The following is a 22951-nucleotide window of genomic DNA, read 5'->3' as shown; positions in this document are numbered from 1 at the left end:
ACGTCATCCCCTATACGAATACTGTATACCGCTGAGCCCTGCATACCGCTGAGCCCTGCATACCGCTGAGCCCTGCATACCGCTGAGCCTTGCATACCGCTGAGCCCTGCATACCGCTGAGCCCTGCATACCGCTGAGCCCTGCATACCGCTGAGCCCTGCATATCGCTGAGCCCTGCATACCGCTGAGCCTTGCATACCGCTGAGCCCTGCATACCGCTGAGCCCTGCATACCGCTGAGCCCTGCATACCGCTGAGCCCTGCATATCGCTGAGCCCTGCATGGGAGGATAGATATCACAGTTCAGTCTTTCACATTACTATAGTCTGGATATAACATCACCCTCGTATAGATATCACAGTTCAGTCTGTTACATAACATCACCCTCAGTCTGTCACATTACTGTAGTCTGGATATGACATCACCCTCAGATAGATATCACAGTTCAGTCTGTCACATTACTGCAGTCTAGATATAACATCACCCTCAGATAGATATCACAGTTCACATTACTGTAGTCTGGATATAACATCACCCTCAGATAGATATCACAGTTCAGTCTGTTACATAACATCACCCTCAGAGAGATATCACAGTTCAGTCTGTCACATTACTGCAGTCTAGATATAACATCACCCTCAGATAGATATCACAGTTCACATTACTGTAGTCTGGATATAACATCACCCTCAGGTAGATATCACAGTTCAGTCTGTTACATAACATCACCCTCAGTCTGTCACATTACTGTAGTCTGGATATAACATCACCCTCAGGTAGATATCACAGTTCAGTCTGTCACATTACTGTAGTCTGGATATAACATCACCCTCAGATAGATATCACAGTTCAGTCTGTTACATAACATCACCCTCAGTCTGTCACATTACTGTAGTCTGGATATAACATCACCCTCAGGTAGATATCACAGTTCAGTCTGTCACATTACTGTAGTCTGGATATAACATCACCCTCAGGTAGATATCACAGTTCAGTCTGTCACATTACTGTAGTCTGGATATAACATCACCCTCAGGTAGATATCACAGTTCAGTCTGTCACATTACTGTAGTCTGGATATAACATCACCCTCAGATAGATATCACAGTTCAGTCTGTCACATAACATCACCCTCAGTCTGTCACATTACTGTAGTCTGGATATAACATCACCCTCAGGTAGATATCACAGTTCAGTCTGTCACATTACTGTAGTCTGGATATAACATCACCCTCAGGTAGATATCACAGTTCAGTCTGTCACATTACTGTAGTCTGGATATAACATCACCCTCAGATAGATATCACAGTTCAGTCTGTCAAATAACATCACCCTCAGTCTGTCACATTACTGTAGTCTGGATATAACATCACCCTCAGGTAGATATCACAGTTCAGTCTGTCACATAACATCACCCTCAGTCTGTCACATTACTGTAGTCTGGATATAACATCACCCTCAGGTAGATATCACAGTTCAGTCTGTCACATTACTGTAGTCTGGATATAACATCACCCTCAGGTAGATATCACAGTTCAGTCTGTCACATTACTGTAGTCTGGATATAACATCACCCTCAGGTAGATATCACAGTTCACATTACTGTAGTCTGGATATAACATCACCCTCAGATAGATATCACAGTTCAGTCTGTCACATTACTGTAGTCTGGATATAACATCACCCTCAGGTAGATATCACAGTTCACATTACTGTAGTCTGGATATAACATCACCCTCAGATAGATATCACAGTTCAGTCTGTCACATAACATCACCCTCAGTCTGTCACATTACTGTAGTCTGGATATAACATCACCCTCAGGTAGATATCACAGTTCAGTCTGTCACATAACATCACCCTCAGTCTGTCACATTACTGTAGTCTGGATATAACATCACCCTCAGGTAGATATCACAGTTCAGTCTGTCACATTACTGTAGTCTGGATATAACATCACCCTCAGGTAGATATCACAGTTCAGTCTGTCACATAACATCACCCTCAGTCTGTCACATTACTGTAGTCTGGATATAACATCACCCTCAGGTAGATATCACAGTTCAGTCTGTCACATTACTGTAGTCTGGATATAACATCACCCTCAGGTAGATATCACAGTTCAGTCTGTCACATTACTGTAGTCTAGATATAACATCACCCTCAGATAGATATCACAGTTCAGTCTGTCACATTACTGCAGTCTAGATATAACATCACCCTCAGATAGATATCACAGTTCACATTACTGTAGTCTGGATATAACATCACCCTCAGATAGATATCACAGTTCAGTCTGTTACATAACATCACCCTCAGAGAGATATCACAGTTCAGTCTGTTACATAACATCACCCTCAGATAGATATCACAGTTCAGTCTGTTACATAACATCACCCTCGTATAGATATCACAGTTCAGTCTGTTACATAACATCACCCTCAGAGAGATATCACAGTTCAGTCTGTTACATAACATCACCCTCGTATAGATATCACAGTTCAGTCTGTTACATAACTTCACCCTCAGTCTGTCACATTACTGTAGTCTGGATATAACATCACCCTCAGGTAGATATCACAGTTCAGTCTGTCACATTACTGTAGTCTGGATATAACATCACCCTCAGGTAGATATCACAGTTCAGTCTGTCACATTACTGTAGTCTGGATATAACATCACCCTCAGGTAGATATCACAGTTCAGTCTGTCACATTACTGTAGTCTGGATATAACATCACCCTAAGGTAGATATCACAGTTCAGTCTGTCACATTACTGTAGTCTGGATATAACATCACCCTCAGATAGATATCACAGTTCAGTCTGTCACATAACATCACCCTCAGTCTGTCACATTACTGTAGTCTGGATATAACATCACCCTCAGGTAGATATCACAGTTCAGTCTGTCACATTACTGTAGTCTGGATATAACATCACCCTCAGGTAGATATCACAGTTCAGTCTGTCACATTACTGTAGTCTGGATATAACATCACCCTCAGATAGATATCACAGTTCAGTCTGTCACATAACATCACCCTCAGTCTGTCACATTACTGTAGTCTGGATATAACATCACCCTCAGGTAGATATCACAGTTCAGTCTGTCACATTACTGTAGTCTGGATATAACATCACCCTCAGGTAGATATCACAGTTCAGTCTGTCACATTACTGTAGTCTGGATATAACATCACCCTCAGGTAGATATCACAGTTCACATTACTGTAGTCTGGATATAACATCACCCTCAGATAGATATCACAGTTCAGTCTGTCACATAACATCACCCTCAGTCTGTCACATTACTGTAGTCTGGATATAACATCACCCTCAGGTAGATATCACAGTTCAGTCTGTCACATAACATCACCCTCAGTCTGTCACATTACTGTAGTCTGGATATAACATCACCCTCAGGTAGATATCACAGTTCAGTCTGTCACATAACATCACCCTCAGTCTGTCACATTACTGTAGTCTGGATATAACATCACCCTCAGGTAGATATCACAGTTCAGTCTGTCACATTACTGTAGTCTGGATATAACATCACCCTCAGGTAGATATCACAGTTCAGTCTGTCACATAACATCACCCTCAGTCTGTCACATTACTGTAGTCTGGATATAACATCACCCTCAGGTAGATATCACAGTTCAGTCTGTCACATTACTGTAGTCTGGATATAACATCACCCTCAGGTAGATATCACAGTTCAGTCTGTCACATTACTGTAGTCTGGATATAACATCACCCTCAGGTAGATATCACAGTTCACATTACTGTAGTCTGGATATAACATCACCCTCAGATAGATATCACAGTTCAGTCTGTCACATTACTGTAGTCTGGATATAACATCACCCTCAGGTAGATATCACAGTTCACATTACTGTAGTCTGGATATAACATCACCCTCAGATAGATATCACAGTTCAGTCTGTCACATAACATCACCCTCAGTCTGTCACATTACTGTAGTCTGGATATAACATCACCCTCAGATAGATATCACAGTTCAGTCTGTCACATAACATCACCCTCAGTCTGTCACATTACTGTAGTCTGGATATAACATCACCCTCAGATAGATATCACAGTTCAGTCTGTCACATAACATCACCCTCAGTCTGTCACATTACTGTAGTCTGGATATAACATCACCCTCAGATAGATATCACAGTTCAGTCTGTCACATTACTATAGTCTGGATATAACATCACCCTCGTATAGATATCACAGTTCAGTCTGTCACATAACATCACCCTCAGTCTGTCACATTATTGTAGTCTGGATATAACATCACCCTCAGATAGATATCACAGTTCAGTCTGTCACATTACTGTAGTCTGGATATAACATCACCCTCAGATAGATATCACAGTTCAGTCTGTCACATTACTGTAGTCTGGATATAACATCACCCTCAGATAGATATCACAGTTCAGTCTGTTACATTACTGTAGTCTGGATATAACATCACCCTCAGATAGATATCACAGTTCAGTCTGTTACATAACATCACCCTCAGTCTGTCACATTACTGTAGTCTGGATATAACATCACCCTCAGATAGATATCACAGTTCAGTCTGTCACTTAACATCACCCTCAGTCTGTCACATTACTGTAGTCTGGATATAACATCACCCTCAGATAGATATCACAGTTCAGTCTGTCACATTACTGTAGTCTAGATATAACATCACCCTCAGATAGATATCACAGTTCAGTCTGTCACATTACTGTAGTCTGGATATAACATCACCCTCAGATAGATATTACAGTTCAGTCTGTCACATTACTGTAGTCTGGATATAACATCACCCTCAGATAGATATCACAGTTCAGTCTGTCACATTACTGTAGTCTGGATATAACATCACCCTCAGATCACAGTTCAGTCTGTCACATTACTGTAGTCTGGATATAACATCACCCTCAGTCGGTCACATTACTGTAGTCTGGATATAACATCACCCTCAGATAGATATCACAGTTCAGTCTGTCACATAACATCACCCTCAGTCTGTCACATTACTGTAGTCTGGATATAACATCACCCTCAGATATATATCACAGTTCACATTACTGTAGTCTGGATATAACATCACCCTCAGATAGATATCACAGTTCAGTCTGTCACATAACATCACCCTCAGTCTGTCACATTACTGTAGTCTGGATATAACATCACCCTCAGATATATATCACAGTTCACATTACTGTAGTCTAGATATAACATCACCCTCAGAGAGATATCACAGTTCAGTCTGTTACTGTATCTAAGCTGACAGGAAGTAGCACCATTCAGAGACACACGTCCTCTTTTCCTCCACAAGGACAGGGGATGCTCTGTGTGAGACGGTGGCGTAAGGAGGACCATATGAAGACACCTGAGGTGAAGTGAGGACAATCCAGCAGGACACGTCTGTCGCTGCACAGTACACCTGTCCTCCAGTCTGAGGGGAGACTGTGACCGTGTGTGTGTGTTTACGCATGCGCCTGTGTGTCTGTGTTCTCGCGCGTGTTTCTGTGTGCATACGTCTGTAAGTGTATGTCCATTTGTGTGTGTGTGTGTGTGTGTGTGTGTGTGTGTGTGTGTGTGTGTGTGTGTGTGTGTGTGTGTGTGTGTGTGTGTGTGTGTGTGTGTGTGTGTGTGTGTGTGTGTGTGTGTGTGAGGGGAGGACAAAGTGTTGTTCACCTTGGTATGTCCAGATATGTACTGCGGGGAGGCAGACAGCCTCTGAACACCAGATATGTACTGCGGGGAGGCAGACAGCCTCTGAACACCAGATATGTACTGCGGGGAGGCAGACAGCCTCTGAACACATTAACACTATAACCAGATATGTACTGCAGGGAGGCAGACAGCCTCTGAACACCAGATATGTACTGCAGGGAGGCAGACAGCCTCTGAACACCAGATATGTACTGCAGGGAGGCAGACAGCCTCTGAACACCAGATATGTACTGCGGGGAGGCAGACAGCCTCTGAACACCAGATATGTACTGCGGGGAGGCAGACAGCCTCTGAACACATTAACACTATAACCAGATATGTACTGCAGGGAGGCAGACAGCGTCTGAACACCAGATATGTACTGCGGGGAGGCAGACAGCCTCTGAACACCAGATATGTACTGCGGGGAGGCAGACAGCCTCTGAACACCAGATATGTACTGCGGGGAGGCAGACAGCCTCTGAACACATTAACACTATAACCAGATATGTACTGCAGGGAGGCAGACAGCCTCTGAACACCAGATATGTACTGCGGGGAGGCAGACAGCCTCTGAACACATTAACACTATAACCAGATATGTACTGCAGGGAGGCAGACAGCCTCTGAACACCAGATATGTACTGCAGGGAGGCAGACAGCCTCTGAACACCAGATATGTACTGCGGGGAGGCAGACAGCCTCTGAACACCAGATATGTACTGCAGGAAGGCAGACAGCCTCTGAACACCAGATATGTACTGCAGGGAGGCAGACAGCCTCTGAACACCAGATATGTACTGCAGGAAGGCAGACAGCCTCTGAACACCAGATATGTACTGCAGGGAGGCAGACAGCCTCTGAACACCAGATATGTACTGCAGGGAGGCAGACAGCCTCTGAACACCAGATATGTACTGCAGGGAGGCAGACAGCCTCTGAACACCAGATATGTACTGCGGGGAGGCAGACAGCCTCTGAACACATTAACACTATAACCAGATATGTACTGCGGGGAGGCAGACAGCCTCTGAACACCAGATATGTACTGCAGGAAGGCAGACAGCCTCTGAACACCAGATATGTACTGCAGGGAGGCAGACAGCCTCTGAACACCAGATATGTACTGCAGGGAGGCAGACAGCCTCTGAACACCAGATATGTACTGCGGGGAGGCAGACAGCCTCTGAACACATTAACACTATAACCAGATATGTACTGCAGGGAGGCAGACAGCCTCTGAACACCAGATATGTACTGCAGGGAGGCAGACAGCCTCTGAACACCAGATATGTACTGCGGGGAGGCAGACAGCCTCTGAACACCAGATATGTACTGCGGGGAGGCAGACAGCCTCTGACCACATTAACACTATAACCAGACACAGTTGAGGTCAGAATTTTACATACACTTAGGTTGGAGTCATTATTAAAACTCGTTTTTCAACCACTCCACAAATGTCTTGTTAACAAACTATAGTTTTGTCAAGTCGGTTAGGACATCTACTTTGTGCATGACACAAGTCATTTTTCAACAATTGTTTACAGACAGATTACTTCACTTATAATTCAGTGTATCACAATTCCAGTGGGTCAGAAGTTTACATACACTAAGTTGACTGTGCCTTTAAACAGCTTGGAAAATTCCGGAAAATGATGACATGGCTTTAGAAGCTTCTGATGGGCTAATTGACATCATTTGAGTCAATTGGAGGTGTACCTGTGGATGTATTTCAAGGCCTACCTTTAAACTCAGTGCCTCTTTGCTTGACATCATGGGAAAATCAAAAGAAATCAGCCAAGACCTCAGAAAAACAATTGTAGAAGCTTGTTGAAGGCTACCTGAAACGTTTGACCCAAATTAAACCATTTAAAGGCAATGCTTCCAAATACTAATTGAGTGCATGTTAACTTCTGACCCACTGGGAATGTGATGAAAGAAATACAAGCAGAAGTAAATCATTCTCTCTACTATTATTCTGACATTTCACATTCTTAAAATAAAGTGGTGATCCTAACTGACCTAAAACAGGGAATTTTTACTAGGATTAAATGTCAGGAATTGAGAAAAACTGAGTTTAAATGTATTTGGCTAAGGTGTATGTAAACTTCCGACTTCAACTGTATGCACTTCACTGACCTGTCAAAGGTGTTCGACACTGTTGATCATTCTGTTTTACTGAAGAAGTTATCAAGACTAGGCCTGGGATATATACAGCCTGTTAATGGTTTCAGAATTATCTTAGCAACAGAACTCTTAACAGATGGGGTTAAATCTGAATTATCTTAGCAACAGAACTCTTAACAGATGGGGTTAAATCTGAATTATCTTAGCAACAGAAGTCTTAACAGATGGGGTTACATCTGAATTATCTTAGCAACAGAACTCTTAACAGATGGGGTTAAATCTGAATTATTTTAGCAACAGAACTCTTAACAGATGGGGTTAAATCTGAATTATCTTAGCAACAGAAGTCTTAACAGATGGGGTTAAATCTGAATTATCTTAGCAACAGAAGTCTTAACAGATGGGGTTAAATCTGAATTATCTTAGCAACAGAAGTCTTAACAGATGGGGTTAAATCTGAATTATCTTAGCAACAGAACTCTTAACAGATGGGGTTAAATCTGAATTATTTTAGCAGCAGAACTCAGGCCATCTTAACAGATGGGGTTAAATCTGAATTATCTTAGTGACAGAACTCAGGCCGTTTTAACAGATGGGGTTAAATCTGAATTATCTTAGCAGCAGAACTCAGGCCATTTTAACAGACGGGGTTAAATCTGAATTATCTTAGTGACAGAACTCAGGCCATCTTAACAGATGGGGTTAAATCTGAATTATCTTAGCGGCAGAACTCAGGCCATCTTAAGAGATGGGGTTAAATCTGAATTATCTTAGCGGCAGAACTCAGGCCATTTTAACAGACGAGGTTAAATCTGAATTATTTTAGCAGCAGAACTCAGGCCATCTTAACAGATGGGGTTAAATCTGAATTATTTTAGCAGCAGAACTCAGGCCGTCTTAACAGACGGGGTTAAATCTGAATTATCTTAGCAGCAGAACTCAGGCCGTCTTAACAGACGGGGTTAAATCTGAATTATCTTAGCAGCAGAACTCAGGCCGTCTTAACAGATGGGGTTCAATCTGAATTATCTTAGCAACAGAACTCAGGCAGTCTTAACAGATGGGGTTAAATCTGAATTATTTTAGCAGCAGAACTCAGGCCGTCTTAACAGATGGGGTTAAATCTGAATTATTTTAGCAACAGAACTCAGGCAGTCTTAACAGATGGGGTTAAATCTGAATTTCGTGAGATTCAAAAAGTTGTTCTTCAGGGTTCTATTTTAGGTCCATTATTGTTCACCTGTATTAACGACACAGGAAACACTGTTGATACTTGTACCATTCGTCTCTATGTAGATGACACAGTTTTGTATTCCTGTGCCACCTCAGTGCAGAAGGCCATTCGTGAACTTCAGCATGACTTTGATTCAATTCAGAAATCCCTTTACAGATCTTAAATGAGTTCAATTCAAGTAAGACCAAGCCCCTGCTGTTCTCTAGGTCACCAAATGTTGACCCTGAGGACCTGCAAATGTGCTCTATAAATGGAGCCCAAATTGAGCTTGTTTCTCAGTATAAAGTACCTGGGTGTCTGGATTGATGACAAGTTGTACTCCGAAACGTATTTAGAAAATCTGACTAAGAAGCTAAGATCCAAGATAGTTCTTTTTTATATAACAAAATAAATCAATTAATCATGAAAATAGGAGAAAAAATCTCCCTGTATTGGATTCTGGTGCAAGAGGCACAACCTCTGTTTTAAAACCCGTGGACGCCGTCTACCATTCAGCAATACGTTTTATCACAGGGGACCATTTTAGGACTCGGGGTTGATCTCTCTGTCTGTAAGAAGAGAGCTGCATTCTCTTTGATTTATTTACAAAGCAGTCTGACAGAAACTCCCTTCATTCATTAAGTTACCAAACCTGTTGTCAGGAACGGATAACACTAGAGATCCCTTCAGTCTCCATAGCTTTGGGAAAATCTGCATTTAGTTTTTTTGCCACTCATTTGTGGAACAATCTGCAGAGTTTAACACAGTTTTTTATTTTTAATTTGACCTTTATTTAACTAGGCAAGTCAGTTAAGAACAAATTCTTATTTTCAATGAAGGCCTACCAGGGAACAGTGGGTTAACTGCCCTGTTCAGGGGCAGAACGACAGATTTGTACCTTGTCAGCTCGGGGATTTGAACTTGCAACCTTTCGGTTACTAGTCCAACGCTCTAACCACTAGGCTACCCTGCTGCCCCAGTTAGATGTGCTGGTGCCACTCAGACAGTTTCCATTATTAACTGAGGACCTTGAATGTGATGTATTTTATTAAATAGGTTTATTTTGTTATTGTGTGGTGAATTCTGTTGTTTTATACGCGTGTATGCTTTACTATTCTGTTTTTATTGTAATGTCTACAGGGCTCGCTTGTCAAATGTATTTTTAATCTCAATGTGACTCCCTGTTTACATAAAGGTTAAATAAAATACAAAATTAAAATAAATTACATTAACACTGCAGGATATACACTGCAGGATCAGGGTCAGGGTCAGGGTTAGGGTCAGGGTCAGGATTAGGGTCAGGGTCAGGATTAGGGTCAGGGTCAGGATTAGGGTCAGGGTCAGGATTAGGGTTAGGGTCAGGGTCAGGATTAGGGTCAGGGTCAGGATTAGGGTTAGGGTCAGGGTCAGGATTAGGGTCAGGATTACATTAAAACTCAGAACAGCCAGGCACATAATGCCTATGAGAAGAGAGTCTGATGGACGGCTCCTCACACTCTCTTTGACTGCTGCAACAAAGGGTGGGTGTGTGTGTGTGTGTGTGTGTGTGTGTGTGTGTGTCTGTGTGTCTGTGTGTCTGTGTGTGTGTGTGTCTGTATGTCTGTGTGTGTGTGTGTGTGTGTGTGTGTGTGTGTGTGTGTGTGTGTGTGTGTGTGTGTGTGCGTGTGCTCTCTCTTTGACTACTGTGATGGAGGAGGGGGTTGGGTTGTACCTCCATTCATTCTCTGGGATCATTCTCTGACATGACTTCTACTAAATTCTCTATTTGAGAAGTCGGCATGCAACATCTTTATTAGACAGATGGAGGGCCTGAAGTTTTAGGGTACATCCCAAATGGCACCCTATTCCCTATACAGTGCACTACTTTAGACCAGAGGCCATGGATGATGAAGAACTAGGCTGCTGACCTTGTGGAAACTGCCATAGAACATCTTCTTGATGTCAGGCTCGTCAAAAGTGACTGTCTGGAAGTCTCCCTTGTAGTCGTGGTTGAAGAACGTCAGAGTCTTCCCACCATCTGACAGAGACCGAAACAGAGACAGGCAGACAGACAGAGAATTAGGGACAGTACATTCTACACAAACCCACAAGCCCACATCCCAGAGTCCTCTGCCTTGGTCTTCTGTTCTGTGTGTTCAGTCTATATCTCTCTCACACAATAGCTGGAAACTAGCCCTGCAGCCCACACACTTTTGTAAACCACAGACCTCAATTGCAGAGTATGTGATATGCAGGTTAACCTTAATCCTCACTCAAACCACAGGGCCAGGGTTCAGGAAGTGATGAGGAACAGACTGTACGTACTGTCCAGGATGACCCCAACCAGGGGTTCATTGTCTTTGTTGAGGATCTCCCATAATGCAAAGGGCTCCTGGGGGGTGTCTGGTAGCAGGCGGAACAGGATGGTGATGGTGTAGTCAGAGGGCAAACCTTCTGGGTGGAGGTACCTGAGACAGACAGACAGACAGACAGACAGACAGACAGACAGACAGACAGACAGACAGACAGACAGACAGACAGACAGACAGACAGACAGACAGACAGACAGACAGACAGACAGAGACCATTATTACGTGTTTTATATCGTAATCCTAACCCTCTCTAGTCTAACCCTAACCCTCTCCAGTGTAATCCTAACCCTTTCCAGTCTAATCCTAACCCTCTCCAGTGTAATCCTAACCCTCTCCAGTCTAACCCTAAACCTTTCCAGTGTAATCCTAACCCTCTCTAGTCTAACCCTAACCCTCTCCAGTGTAACCCTAACCCTCTCCAGTCTAACCCTAACCCTCTCCAGTGTAACCCTAACCCTCTCCAGTCTAACCCTAACCCTCTCCAGTCTAACCCTAACCCTCTCCAGTCTAACCCTAAACCTTTCAAGTGTAATCCTAACCTTCTCCAGTTTAACCCTAACCCTCTCCAGTGTAACCTTAACCCTAACCCTCTCCAGTCTAACCCTAAACCTAACCCTCTCCAGTCTAACCCTAAACCTTTCCAGTCTAACCCTAACCCTCTCCAGTCTAACCCTAACCCTCTCCAGTCTAACCCTAACCCTCTCCAGTCTAACCCTAACCCTTTCCAGTGTAACCCTAACCCTAACCCTCTCCAGTCTAACCCTAACCTTAACCCTCTCCAATCAGGAAGTCCTGATACCTGATACAGGGTAATGGGAAGTTCTGATACCTGATGCAGAGTAATGGGAAGTCCTGATACCTGATACAGGGTAATGGGAAGTCCTGATACCTGATACAGGGTAATGGGAAGTCCTGATACCTGATACCTGATACAGAGTAATGGGAAGTCCTGATATCTGATACCTGATACAGAGTAATGGGAAGTCCTGATACCTGATACAGGGTAATGGGAAGTCCTGATACCTGATACAGGGTAATGCGAAGTCCTGATATCTGATACCTGATACAGAGTAATGGGAAGTCCTGAAACCTGATACAGGGTAATGGGAAGTCCTGATATCTGATACCTGATACAGAGTAATGGGAAGTTCTGATACCTGATGCAGAGTAATGGGAAGTCCTGATATCTGATACAGAGTAATGGGAAGTCCTGATATCTGATACCTGATACAGAGTAATGGGAAGTTCTGATACCTGATGCAGAGTAATGGGCAGTCCTGATACCTGATACAGGGTAATGGGAAGTCCTGATATCTGATACCTGATACAGGGTAATGGGAAGTCCTGATATCTGATACCTGATACAGAGTAATGGGAAGTCCTGATACCTGATATCTGATGCAGGGTAATGGGAAGTCCTGATATGTGATACCTGATACAGAGTAATGGGAAGTCCTGATATCTGATACCTGATACAGAGTAATGGGAAGTCCTGATACCTGATATCTGATACAGGGTAATGGGAAGTCCTGATACCTGATACAGGGTAATGGGAAGTCCTGATATCTGATACAGGGTAATGGGAAGTCCTGATACCTGATATCTGATACAGGGTAATGGGAAGTCCTGATACCTGATACAGGGTAATGGGAAGTCCTGATATCTGATACCTGATACAGGGTAATGGGAAGTCCTGATACCTGATACCTGATACAGAGTAATGGGAAGTTCATTTGACTGGCTTATCTTACCTTCACACAACAAATGCCATAATGGCCCTTCTGATTACATTATATACTATATACATTATCTAGTATGTGACTGAGTGATGTTTGGATATGGGCCGTGGTGTTTGCAGGTCACCCTGAAGACATCATTTAGAGGTGCTGAGTCCCTCCACTGCAGTAACACAATCCCCTCTGAACATTATGAAAGTAGAAGTCTAAACTAAATATTATCCTCAGCAGGAGTAGAGCTACATCTGTCAACACACACACAACACACACACTTCACATGTGATTAGACTCCCCTAAGTGATTTTCATTGGCAATAACTTTGTATTGTTTGAGGGACCTTGAAAATAACTGGCTGCTATTTCAAAGAGCTCTGGTGTTTGTCTTCGGCTAGCAAGTGGGGTTGACCCTCTCTTGACGTTTAGAAGTACAAGTCTCCTACTAGCTACTGGGGTTGACCCTCCCCTGACGTTTTAAAGTACAACTCTCCTGCTAACAACTGGGTTTGACCCTCCCTTGATGTTTTCAAGTACAAGTTTCCCATAGAGGATGAGGAAGGCCCCTCTAGGAGGAGGACAAGGACAGTTCAGGAACAACCTCTTCCTCCAGGCATAGGCACGTCTGTGTATCCGAAAGGATTGGATGGGTATAAGCGATTCTGTATGGCAAAACTTCCACCTGACCTATCAGAGGGAAACTTCCACCTGACCTATCAGAGGGAAACTTCCACCTGACCTATCAGAGGGAAACTTCCACCTGACCTATCAGAGAGAAACTTCCACCTGACCTATCAGAGGGAAACTTCCACCTGACCTATCAGAGAGAAACTTCCACCTGACCTATCAGAGAGAAACTTCCACCTGACCTATCAGAGAGAAACTTCCACCTGACCTATCAGAGAGAAACTTCCACCTGACCTATCAGAAGGAAACTTCCACCTGGCCTATCAGAGGGAAACTTCCACCTGACCTATCAGAAGGAAACTTCCACCTGACCTATCAGAAGGAAACTTCCACCTGACCTATCAGAAGGAAACTTCCACCTGACCTATCAGAAGGAAACTTCCACCTGACCTATCATTTGGGGAAGCTGTTGGAGTATATTCCAGGAATAATATGCCAAGAGTGGACACTGGAGGAGAGAGTGAGCTCAGTGTGGACCCTAGCTGATCTTCTACCTCTCATCGCCATGACAACCACACTGACAAGACACAGAACCTAGTAGAACCTACTTGGTGGGCTGTGAGACCAGGGCGTCTTTGTGCAGTCTGTAGCATGGGAAGCTGTTGAAGGAGCCTGGTTCCAGGGACACTCCCTCTACGTTACTGTACTCCTTCTCTACCAGGCCAAACATGTCCATCATCCTGAAGCCTAAGGAGGGAAGGAGCAGAACACACATCTATGCTATAACCACTCCATAGAGAACCATAGAGAACTACAAAGAACCATAGAGAACAACAGAGACAACAGCGAACAACAGAGAACCATAGAGAACACCAGAGAACAACAGAGACAACAGAGAAAACAGAGAACCATAGAAAACAACAGAGACAACAGAGAACAACAGAGAACCATAGAGAACAATAGAGAACCATGGAGAACCATAGAGAACAACAGAGAACCATAGAGAACAACAGAGAACCATAGAGAACAACAGAGAACCATAGAGAAACATAGAGAACCATAGAGAACAACAGAGAACCATAGAGAAACATAGAGAACCATAGAGAACAACAGAGAACCATAGAGAACAACAGAGAACCATAGAGAACCGTAGAGATACTAGAATACTAGAATAAAATGGCACACATTTTTATCTTCAAGCAACAAAATGGGCCATGGTAGTAAATAGTGTTTAGGTGCTGGATATATACATAGTAATAATAATAATGTCATTCTGTCAACCACTCTCCCTCTGGATAGTATTTCCTATTCCCACCCGGCGAAGGAAAGGAGAACTCTGTCAAAAATCCTATGAGAAACAGTGACATTCACTCTGAATGTCCTAAAATGATGAATTCCATATGGGTCTTTCACAGGCATGCCAACCCAAGCTGTTCTGTGCAGTAGGATAATAGTAGGTCGACTATTGAAACAGATAAATGAGGCTGTCAACTGAGTCAGGAATTCACAGGTTTCAGATCTTTTTTTTCTCCTTCAGGTTTTCGCTCTTAAAGTCACACTTTCTCAATATAAAAACAACAGAATTGGATGTTCTAAGCCCATAACAATGCCTTAACCACATCAGGAGAACGCTTTTGAGGTCTGAGAAAAAGCGAAGAAATTTATATTTTTGAGTGTAGTTACCCTTTAATTTAAGTGGTTAGCTGTATTTCCACAGCACATGAGATGGGGTTTGCCAAACAAACAGCCACTGGATTGATGGAAATAATCATGATATCATTCTGCCAGGCAGGCATAGGCTACCTTGTAGCAGGTAACATTTCATTGACAAGGTTTTTGGCAAAGCCTTTACCATCAATCAGAAGACGGTTAAGGCCTGTCATCAGCATCCCTATATTTTTCCTGTTCCTTAAATGTTTCAAACTGGACGTTTTACTTCATATTATGAGGCATGTCTTGCCTCCCTTTAAAGCAGCTTAAAGCCTAAAACGGGGAAAAAAATTAACATTTGTAGCTTAACATTGTGATGTGTTCCATCTGCCTTACTGATACGGTGTACACCTCAACTACACTACCTTGATGTGCATCGTAGGGATTAAGAAGTGAGTATACACAATGCCCAGTGTTAGATCCGGTGGTACACGGTGTATACCCTCCACTACACTACTTTGATGCTCATCGTAGGGATTAAGAAGTGAGTACACACAATGCCCAGTGTTAGTTACGGTGGTACACGGTGTATACCCTCCACTACACTCTGACTCTATGTAACTCCGTCTGACTGGATTTGAACCAGAATCACGTGGCAGATGACACGTTGCTCCGGACAACAGCCAGGGACACAGAGTCTCTCCCGTGAATGACTAAGTGGGATCAGACAATCCACATTGACTGTAGATTGAGAGGGGTTTATCTCAATAGGGATACACATTCTATGACTATAAAGCAGTAACCAGCTGTACGTGTTTTACATAGTTTTACCTGCCATGGTGTTGCCGCTCATCAGAACCGATGGACAAGCTAAAAACAAGATGGATGAAAGGGTTGGTTAAATAATGACCAGGAAATGAATCACTGTCATTTCATCATGAATCAAGATCCTCTTGTTAAGATTTAAATGTGGATGAATCCTCTTCTTTGTAATAATAACTAACCCATTAAACCACATGACCAAACCTACCACCTGTCTCTATTCTACAGTAGATTATATCAGTTCTGGAAACTACATGACCAAACCTACCATCTGTCTCTATTCTACAGTAGATTATATCAGTTCTGGAGACCACATGACCAAACCTACCATCTGTCTCTATTCTACAGTAGATTATATCAATTCTGGAAACCACATGACCAAACCTACCACCTGTCTCTATTCTACAGTAGATTATATCAGTTCTGGAAACCACATGACCAAACCTACCATCTGTCTCTATTCTACAGTAGATTATATCAGTTCTGGAGACCACATGACCAAACCTACCATCTGTCTCTATTCTACAGTAGATTATATCAGTTCTGGAGACCACATGACCAAACCTACCATCTGTCTCTATTCTACAGTAGATTATATCAATTCTGGAAACCACATGACCAAACCTACCACCTGTCTCTATTCTACAGTAGATTATATCAGTTCTGGAAACTACATGACCAAACCTACCATCTGTCTCTATTCTACAGTAGATTATATCAGTTCTGGAGACCACATGACCAAACCTACCATCTGTCTCTATTCTACAGTAGATTATATCAGTTCTGGAGACCACATGACCAAACCTACCATCTGTCTCTATTCTACAGTAGATTATATCAGTTCTGGAGACCACATGACCAAACCTACCATCTGTCTGTATTCTACAGTAGATTATATCAGTTCTGGAGACCACATGACCAAACCTACCATCTGTCTCTATTCTACAGTAGATTATATCAGTTCTGGAGACCACATGACCAAACCTACCATCTGTCTCTATTCTACAGTAGATTATATCAGTTCTGGAAACCACATGACCAAACCTACCATCTGTCTCTATTCTACAGTAGATTATATCAATTCTGGAAACCACATGACCAAACCTACCATCTGTCTCTATTCTACAGTAGATTATATCAGTTCTGGAGACCACATGACCAAACCTACCATCTGTCTCTATTCTACAGTAGATTATATCAGTTCTGGAAACTACATGACCAAACCTACCATCTGTCTCTATTCTACAGTAGATTATATCAGTTCTGGAGACCACATGACCAAACCTACCATCTGTCTCTATTCTACAGTAGATTATATCAGTTCTGGAGACCACATGACCAAACCTACCATCTGTCTCTATTCTACAGTAGATTATATCAGTTCTGGAGACCACATGACCAAACCTACCATCTGTCTCTATTCTACAGTAGATTATATCAGTTCTGGAAACCACATGACCAAACCTACCATCTGTCTCTATTCTACAGTAGATTATATCAGTTCTGGAGACCACATGACCAAACCTACCATCTGTCTCTATTCTACAGTAGATTATATCAGTTCTGGAGACCACATGACCAAACCTACCATCTGTCTCTATTCTACAGTAGATTATATCAGTTCTGGAACATTCTTCCAATGGCAGCTACTTCAGTTCTGGCAGTACTTACTGGCAGTGGCAGCCTCACACACAAAAGTGATCAGCTGCTCCTCAATTTTCTTGACAGCGTCCAAATCGTCCACAAAGAAGACGTGTCTGTCGCTGGGTTTGCTGGCGATGTTCACCAACTCTCCGTAGTCCGCATCAGCAAAGCCGATGGCAAAGATGATGTAGCCTTCAAAGGACATACATTGTTATAGTTTTAAAAACAATATTTTGTTTTTCTTCAGCAATAAAGCAAAAACAATTCCAAGGAAACGATTTGATTGGCCTATCTTACCGCTCGCTGACTTGCTAAGTGACCCTTCTACCTCGAACATATTTCTCTCTAAGTTTTGTTTTTGGGTTGAGAGCCATGAATAGTTCTGTTACAACAATATAATACAATGGAATAGTGTATTGTCCTCAGAGGAAGAAACATGGGTTTTATCCAAAATAACACCCTATTCCCTAGTCCCACCCTACTTTTGGCCAGAGTAGTGCACTATACAGAACATAGAATAGGGCACTATTTGGGACTCACACTATGCCACTCACCTTCCATCTGCATCTCCTTGGAGACCTTGTTGACGTCGTCTTGGGAACGGCCATCGGTGAGGACCACCAGTACCTTAGGAACCCCCCTCCTCACTCCTCCCTCTGAGGTGAAGATAGATTCCTTCACATGCTTAATGGCTCGGCCTGGATGGATCGGGACATAGAGTTATATTTCTATGGATAGGAATGACAGAGATCATATCTACACATCACAGCCTGTTGTTAATGTGTGGATGACTATCAGACCATATCTATACAGCCTGTTGTTAATGTATGGATGACTATCAGACTATATCCATACAGCCTGTTGTTAATGTGTGGATGACTATCAGACCATATCTATCCAGCCTGTTGTTAATGTGTGGATGACTATCAGACCATATCTATACAGCCTGTTGTTAATGTATGGATGACTATCATATCTATACAGCCTGTTGTTAATGTATGGACGACTATCATATCTATACAGCCTGTTGTTAATGTATGGACGACTATCAGACCATATCTATACAGCCTGTTGTTAATGTGTGGATGACTATCAGACCATATCTATACAGCCTGTTGTTAATGTATGGATGACTATCAGACCATATCTATACAGCCTGTTGTTAATGTGTGGATGACAATCATATCTATACAGCCTGTTGTTAATGTATGGATGACTATCAGACCATATCTATACAGCCTGTTGTTAATGTGTGGATGACTATCAGACCATATCTATACAGCCTGTTGTTAATGTGTGGATGACTATCATATCTATACAGCCTGTTGTTAATGTATGGATGACTATCAGACCATATCTATACAGCCTGTTGTTAATGTGTGGATGACTATCAGACCATATCTATACAGCCTGTTGTTAATGTGTGGATGACTATCATATCTATACAGCCTGTTGTTAATGTGTGGATGACTATCAGACCATATCTATACAGCCTGTTGTTAATGTGTGGATGACTATCAGACCATATCTATACAGCCTGTTGTTAATGTATGGACGACTATCAGACCATATCTATACAGCCTGTTGTTAATGTGTGGATGACTATCAGACTATATCTATACAGCCTGTTGTTAATGTGTGGATGACTATCAGACCATATCTATACAGCCTGTTGTTAATGTGTGGATGACTATCATATCTATACAGCCTGTTGTTAATGTATGGATGACTATCAGACCATATCTATACAGCCTGTTGTTAATGTGTGGATGACTATCAGACCATATCTATACAGCCTGTTGTTAATGTATGGATGACTATCAGACCATATCTATACAGCCTGTTGTTAATGTGTGGATGACTATCAGACCATATCTATACAGCCTGTTGTTAATGTGTGGACGACTATCAGACCATATCTATACAGCCTGTTGTTAATGTATGGATGACTATCAGACCATATCTATCCAGCCTGTTGTTAATGTATGGACGACTATCAGACCATATCTATACAGCCTGTTGTTAATGTATGGATGACTATCAGACCATATCTATACAGCCTGTTGTTAATGTATGGACGACTATCAGACCATATCTATACAGCCTGTTGTTAATGTGTGGACGACTATCATATCTATACAGCCTGTTGTTAATGTATGGACGACTATCAGACCATATCTATACAGCCTGTTGTTAATGTGTGGACGACTATCATATCTATACAGCCTGTTGTTAATGTATGGATGACTATCAGACCATATCTATACAGCCTGTTGTTAACGTGCGGATGACTATCAGACCATATCTATACAGCCTGTTGTTAATGTATGGACGACTATCATATCTATACAGCCTGTTGTTAATGTATGGATGACTATCAGACCATATCTATACAGCCTGTTGTTAATGTATGGACGACTATCAGACCATATCTATACAGCCTGTTGTTAATGTGTGGACGACTATCATATCTATACAGCCTGTTGTTAATGTATGGATGACTATCAGACCATATCTATACAGCCTGTTGTTAACGTGCGGATGACTATCAGACCATATCTATACAGCCTGTTGTTAATGTATGGACGACTATCAGACCATATCTATACAGCCTGTTGTTAATGTATGGATGACTATCAGACCATATCTATACAGCCTGTTGTTAATGTGTGGACGACTATCAGACCATATCTATACAGCCTGTTGTTAATGTATGGATGACTATCAGACCATATCTATACAGCCTGTTGTTAATGTGTGGACGACTATCATATCTATACAGCCTGTTGTTAATGTGTGGATGACTATCAGACCATATCTATACAGCCTGTTGTTAATGTGTGGATGACTATCAGACCATATCTATACAGCCTGTTGTTAATGTGTGGACAACTATCATATCTATACAGCCTGTTGTTAATGTGTGGATGACTATCAGACCATATCTATACAGCCTGTTGTTAATGTGTGGATGACTATCAGACCATATCTATACAGCCTGTTGTTAATGTGTGGATGACTATCAGACTATATCTATACAGCCTGTTGTTAATGTGTGGATGACTATCATATCTATACAGCCTGTTGTTAATGTGTGGATGACTATCAGACCATATCTATACAGCCTGTTGTTAATGTGTGGACGACTATCAGACCATATCTATACAGCCTGTTGTTAATGTGTGGATGACTATCAGACCATATCTATACAGCCTGTTGTTAATGTGTGGATGACTATCAGACCATATCTATACAGCCTGTTGTTAATGTGTGGATGACTATCATATCTATACAGCCTGTTGTTAATGTATGGACGACTATCATATCTATACAGCCTGTTGTTAATGTATGGACGACTATCATATCTATACAGCCTGTTGTTAATGTATGGATGACTATCAGACCATATCTATACAGCCTGTTGTTAATGTGTGGACGACTATCATATCTATACAGCCTGTTGTTAATGTGTGGATGACTATCAGACCATATCTATACAGCCTGTTGTTAATGTGTGGATGACTATCAGACCATATATGAGGATGGATAGGGAAGACAGGCACATCAGGAGCAACTAATAACAATAATAACAATAATAATAATAGTATTAATAACAATAATAATAACAATGACAACACATATATTAATAACAGTAATAATAGCATAAATAATAATAATAACAGTAATAATAATACCAATACTAATAATAATAATAATAACAGTAATCATAACAATAACAGTAATAATTACAGTAATAATAATAACACTAATAGTAATAATAACACTAATAATAATAATAACAATAATAATAATAATAACACAAATAATAATAACACTAATAATAACACAAATAATAATAACACTAATAGTAATAATAACACTAATAATAATAATAACAATAATAATAATAATAACACAAATAATAATAACACTAATAATAATAATAACACAAATAATAATAACACTAATAGTAATAATAACACTAATAGTAATAATAACACTAATAATAATAATAACACTAATAATAATAATAATAATAATAATAATAACACAAATAATAATAACACTAATAATAATAATAACACTAATAATAATAATAACACTAATAATAATAATAACACTAATAGTAATAATAACAGTAATAATAATAACACTAATAGTAATAACACTAATAATAATAATAACACTAATAGTAATAATAACACTAATAATAATAATAACACTAATAGTAATAATAACACTAATAGTAATAATATCACTAATAGTAATAATAACACTAATAATAATAATAACACTAATAATAATAACACTAATAGTAATAATAACAGTAATAATAATAACACTAATAGTAATAATAACACTAATAGTAATAATAACACTAATAATAATAATAATAACAATAATAACATTACTAATAGTAATACTAGTAATAATAACATAATAACATAATAACATGAATAATAATAACAATATAATATCTATCATAACTAATCTAGCTAGACTGTTTAATGAATGGCTGTCAGGGGGAGACAACCCTGTTCCTGGAGTGCTGCAACTAAGCACCACACCTGACCAACTGAGCTAATTGATCAGGTCAGTTCAGCCTAAATTCAACACACCTGGTCTTCCTGGTTGATTAAATCCCAAACCTGCGGCCCTCCAGGACCAGGGCTGCCTGCCACTGATTTATTGCATTCAGGAGATGCTAATAGAGGAAATGTGAAAATCTGATAGGACACATTAAACAAAGAAAGAGGAGCCTGTCTTATCTATTCTAAAACCTTGACAGAGACAAAAATCGCCCTAGATCATTAGCCCTATTGTGGGCATCGGAGCGGTCCGTAGAGAGAACGAACAGAGCAGAAGCAGGTGGGGATCATTTCAAGTCTTTTTTCTTTACCAATGTGCATGTCTAATATCTCTCTGATGTCTAAGGTCATTCTGTAATAGCAGCTTTTTTAAAACAGCCTCCCTGGGATGTCTCTGAATAAAATATGTCTTGCATGGCTGTGCATGGCTGAGGCACTACCAGGGTACTTTGTATCATCTAATATGGAGAC

At 41.1% G+C, this 22951-nt stretch overlaps 1 protein-coding gene across 1 annotated transcript in view; it reads right to left on the bottom strand.

The window, feature by feature from the left end:
• The window catches only part of LOC110511431 (collagen alpha-1(XIV) chain), a 256230-nt gene that overhangs the window by 86559 nt on the left and 146720 nt on the right, over positions 1-22951 (bottom strand). Inside the window, 6 exon segments of the mRNA XM_090186206.1 lie at positions 10976-11085; positions 11373-11515; positions 14384-14522; positions 16257-16295; positions 17919-18083; positions 18446-18589. Coding sequence (XP_090042332.1) covers positions 10976-11085; positions 11373-11515; positions 14384-14522; positions 16257-16295; positions 17919-18083; positions 18446-18589 — 740 coding nt within the window.

Source organism: Oncorhynchus mykiss, chromosome 2 (assembly GCF_057628025.1).
Source record: "Oncorhynchus mykiss isolate SJ-2025 chromosome 2, ASM5762802v1, whole genome shotgun sequence".
In the NCBI taxonomy this organism is placed as follows: Eukaryota; Metazoa; Chordata; class Actinopteri; order Salmoniformes; family Salmonidae; genus Oncorhynchus; species Oncorhynchus mykiss.
The sequence above is the reverse complement of the archived record's forward strand: the minus strand, read 5'-3'. Positions and strand labels throughout refer to the sequence as shown.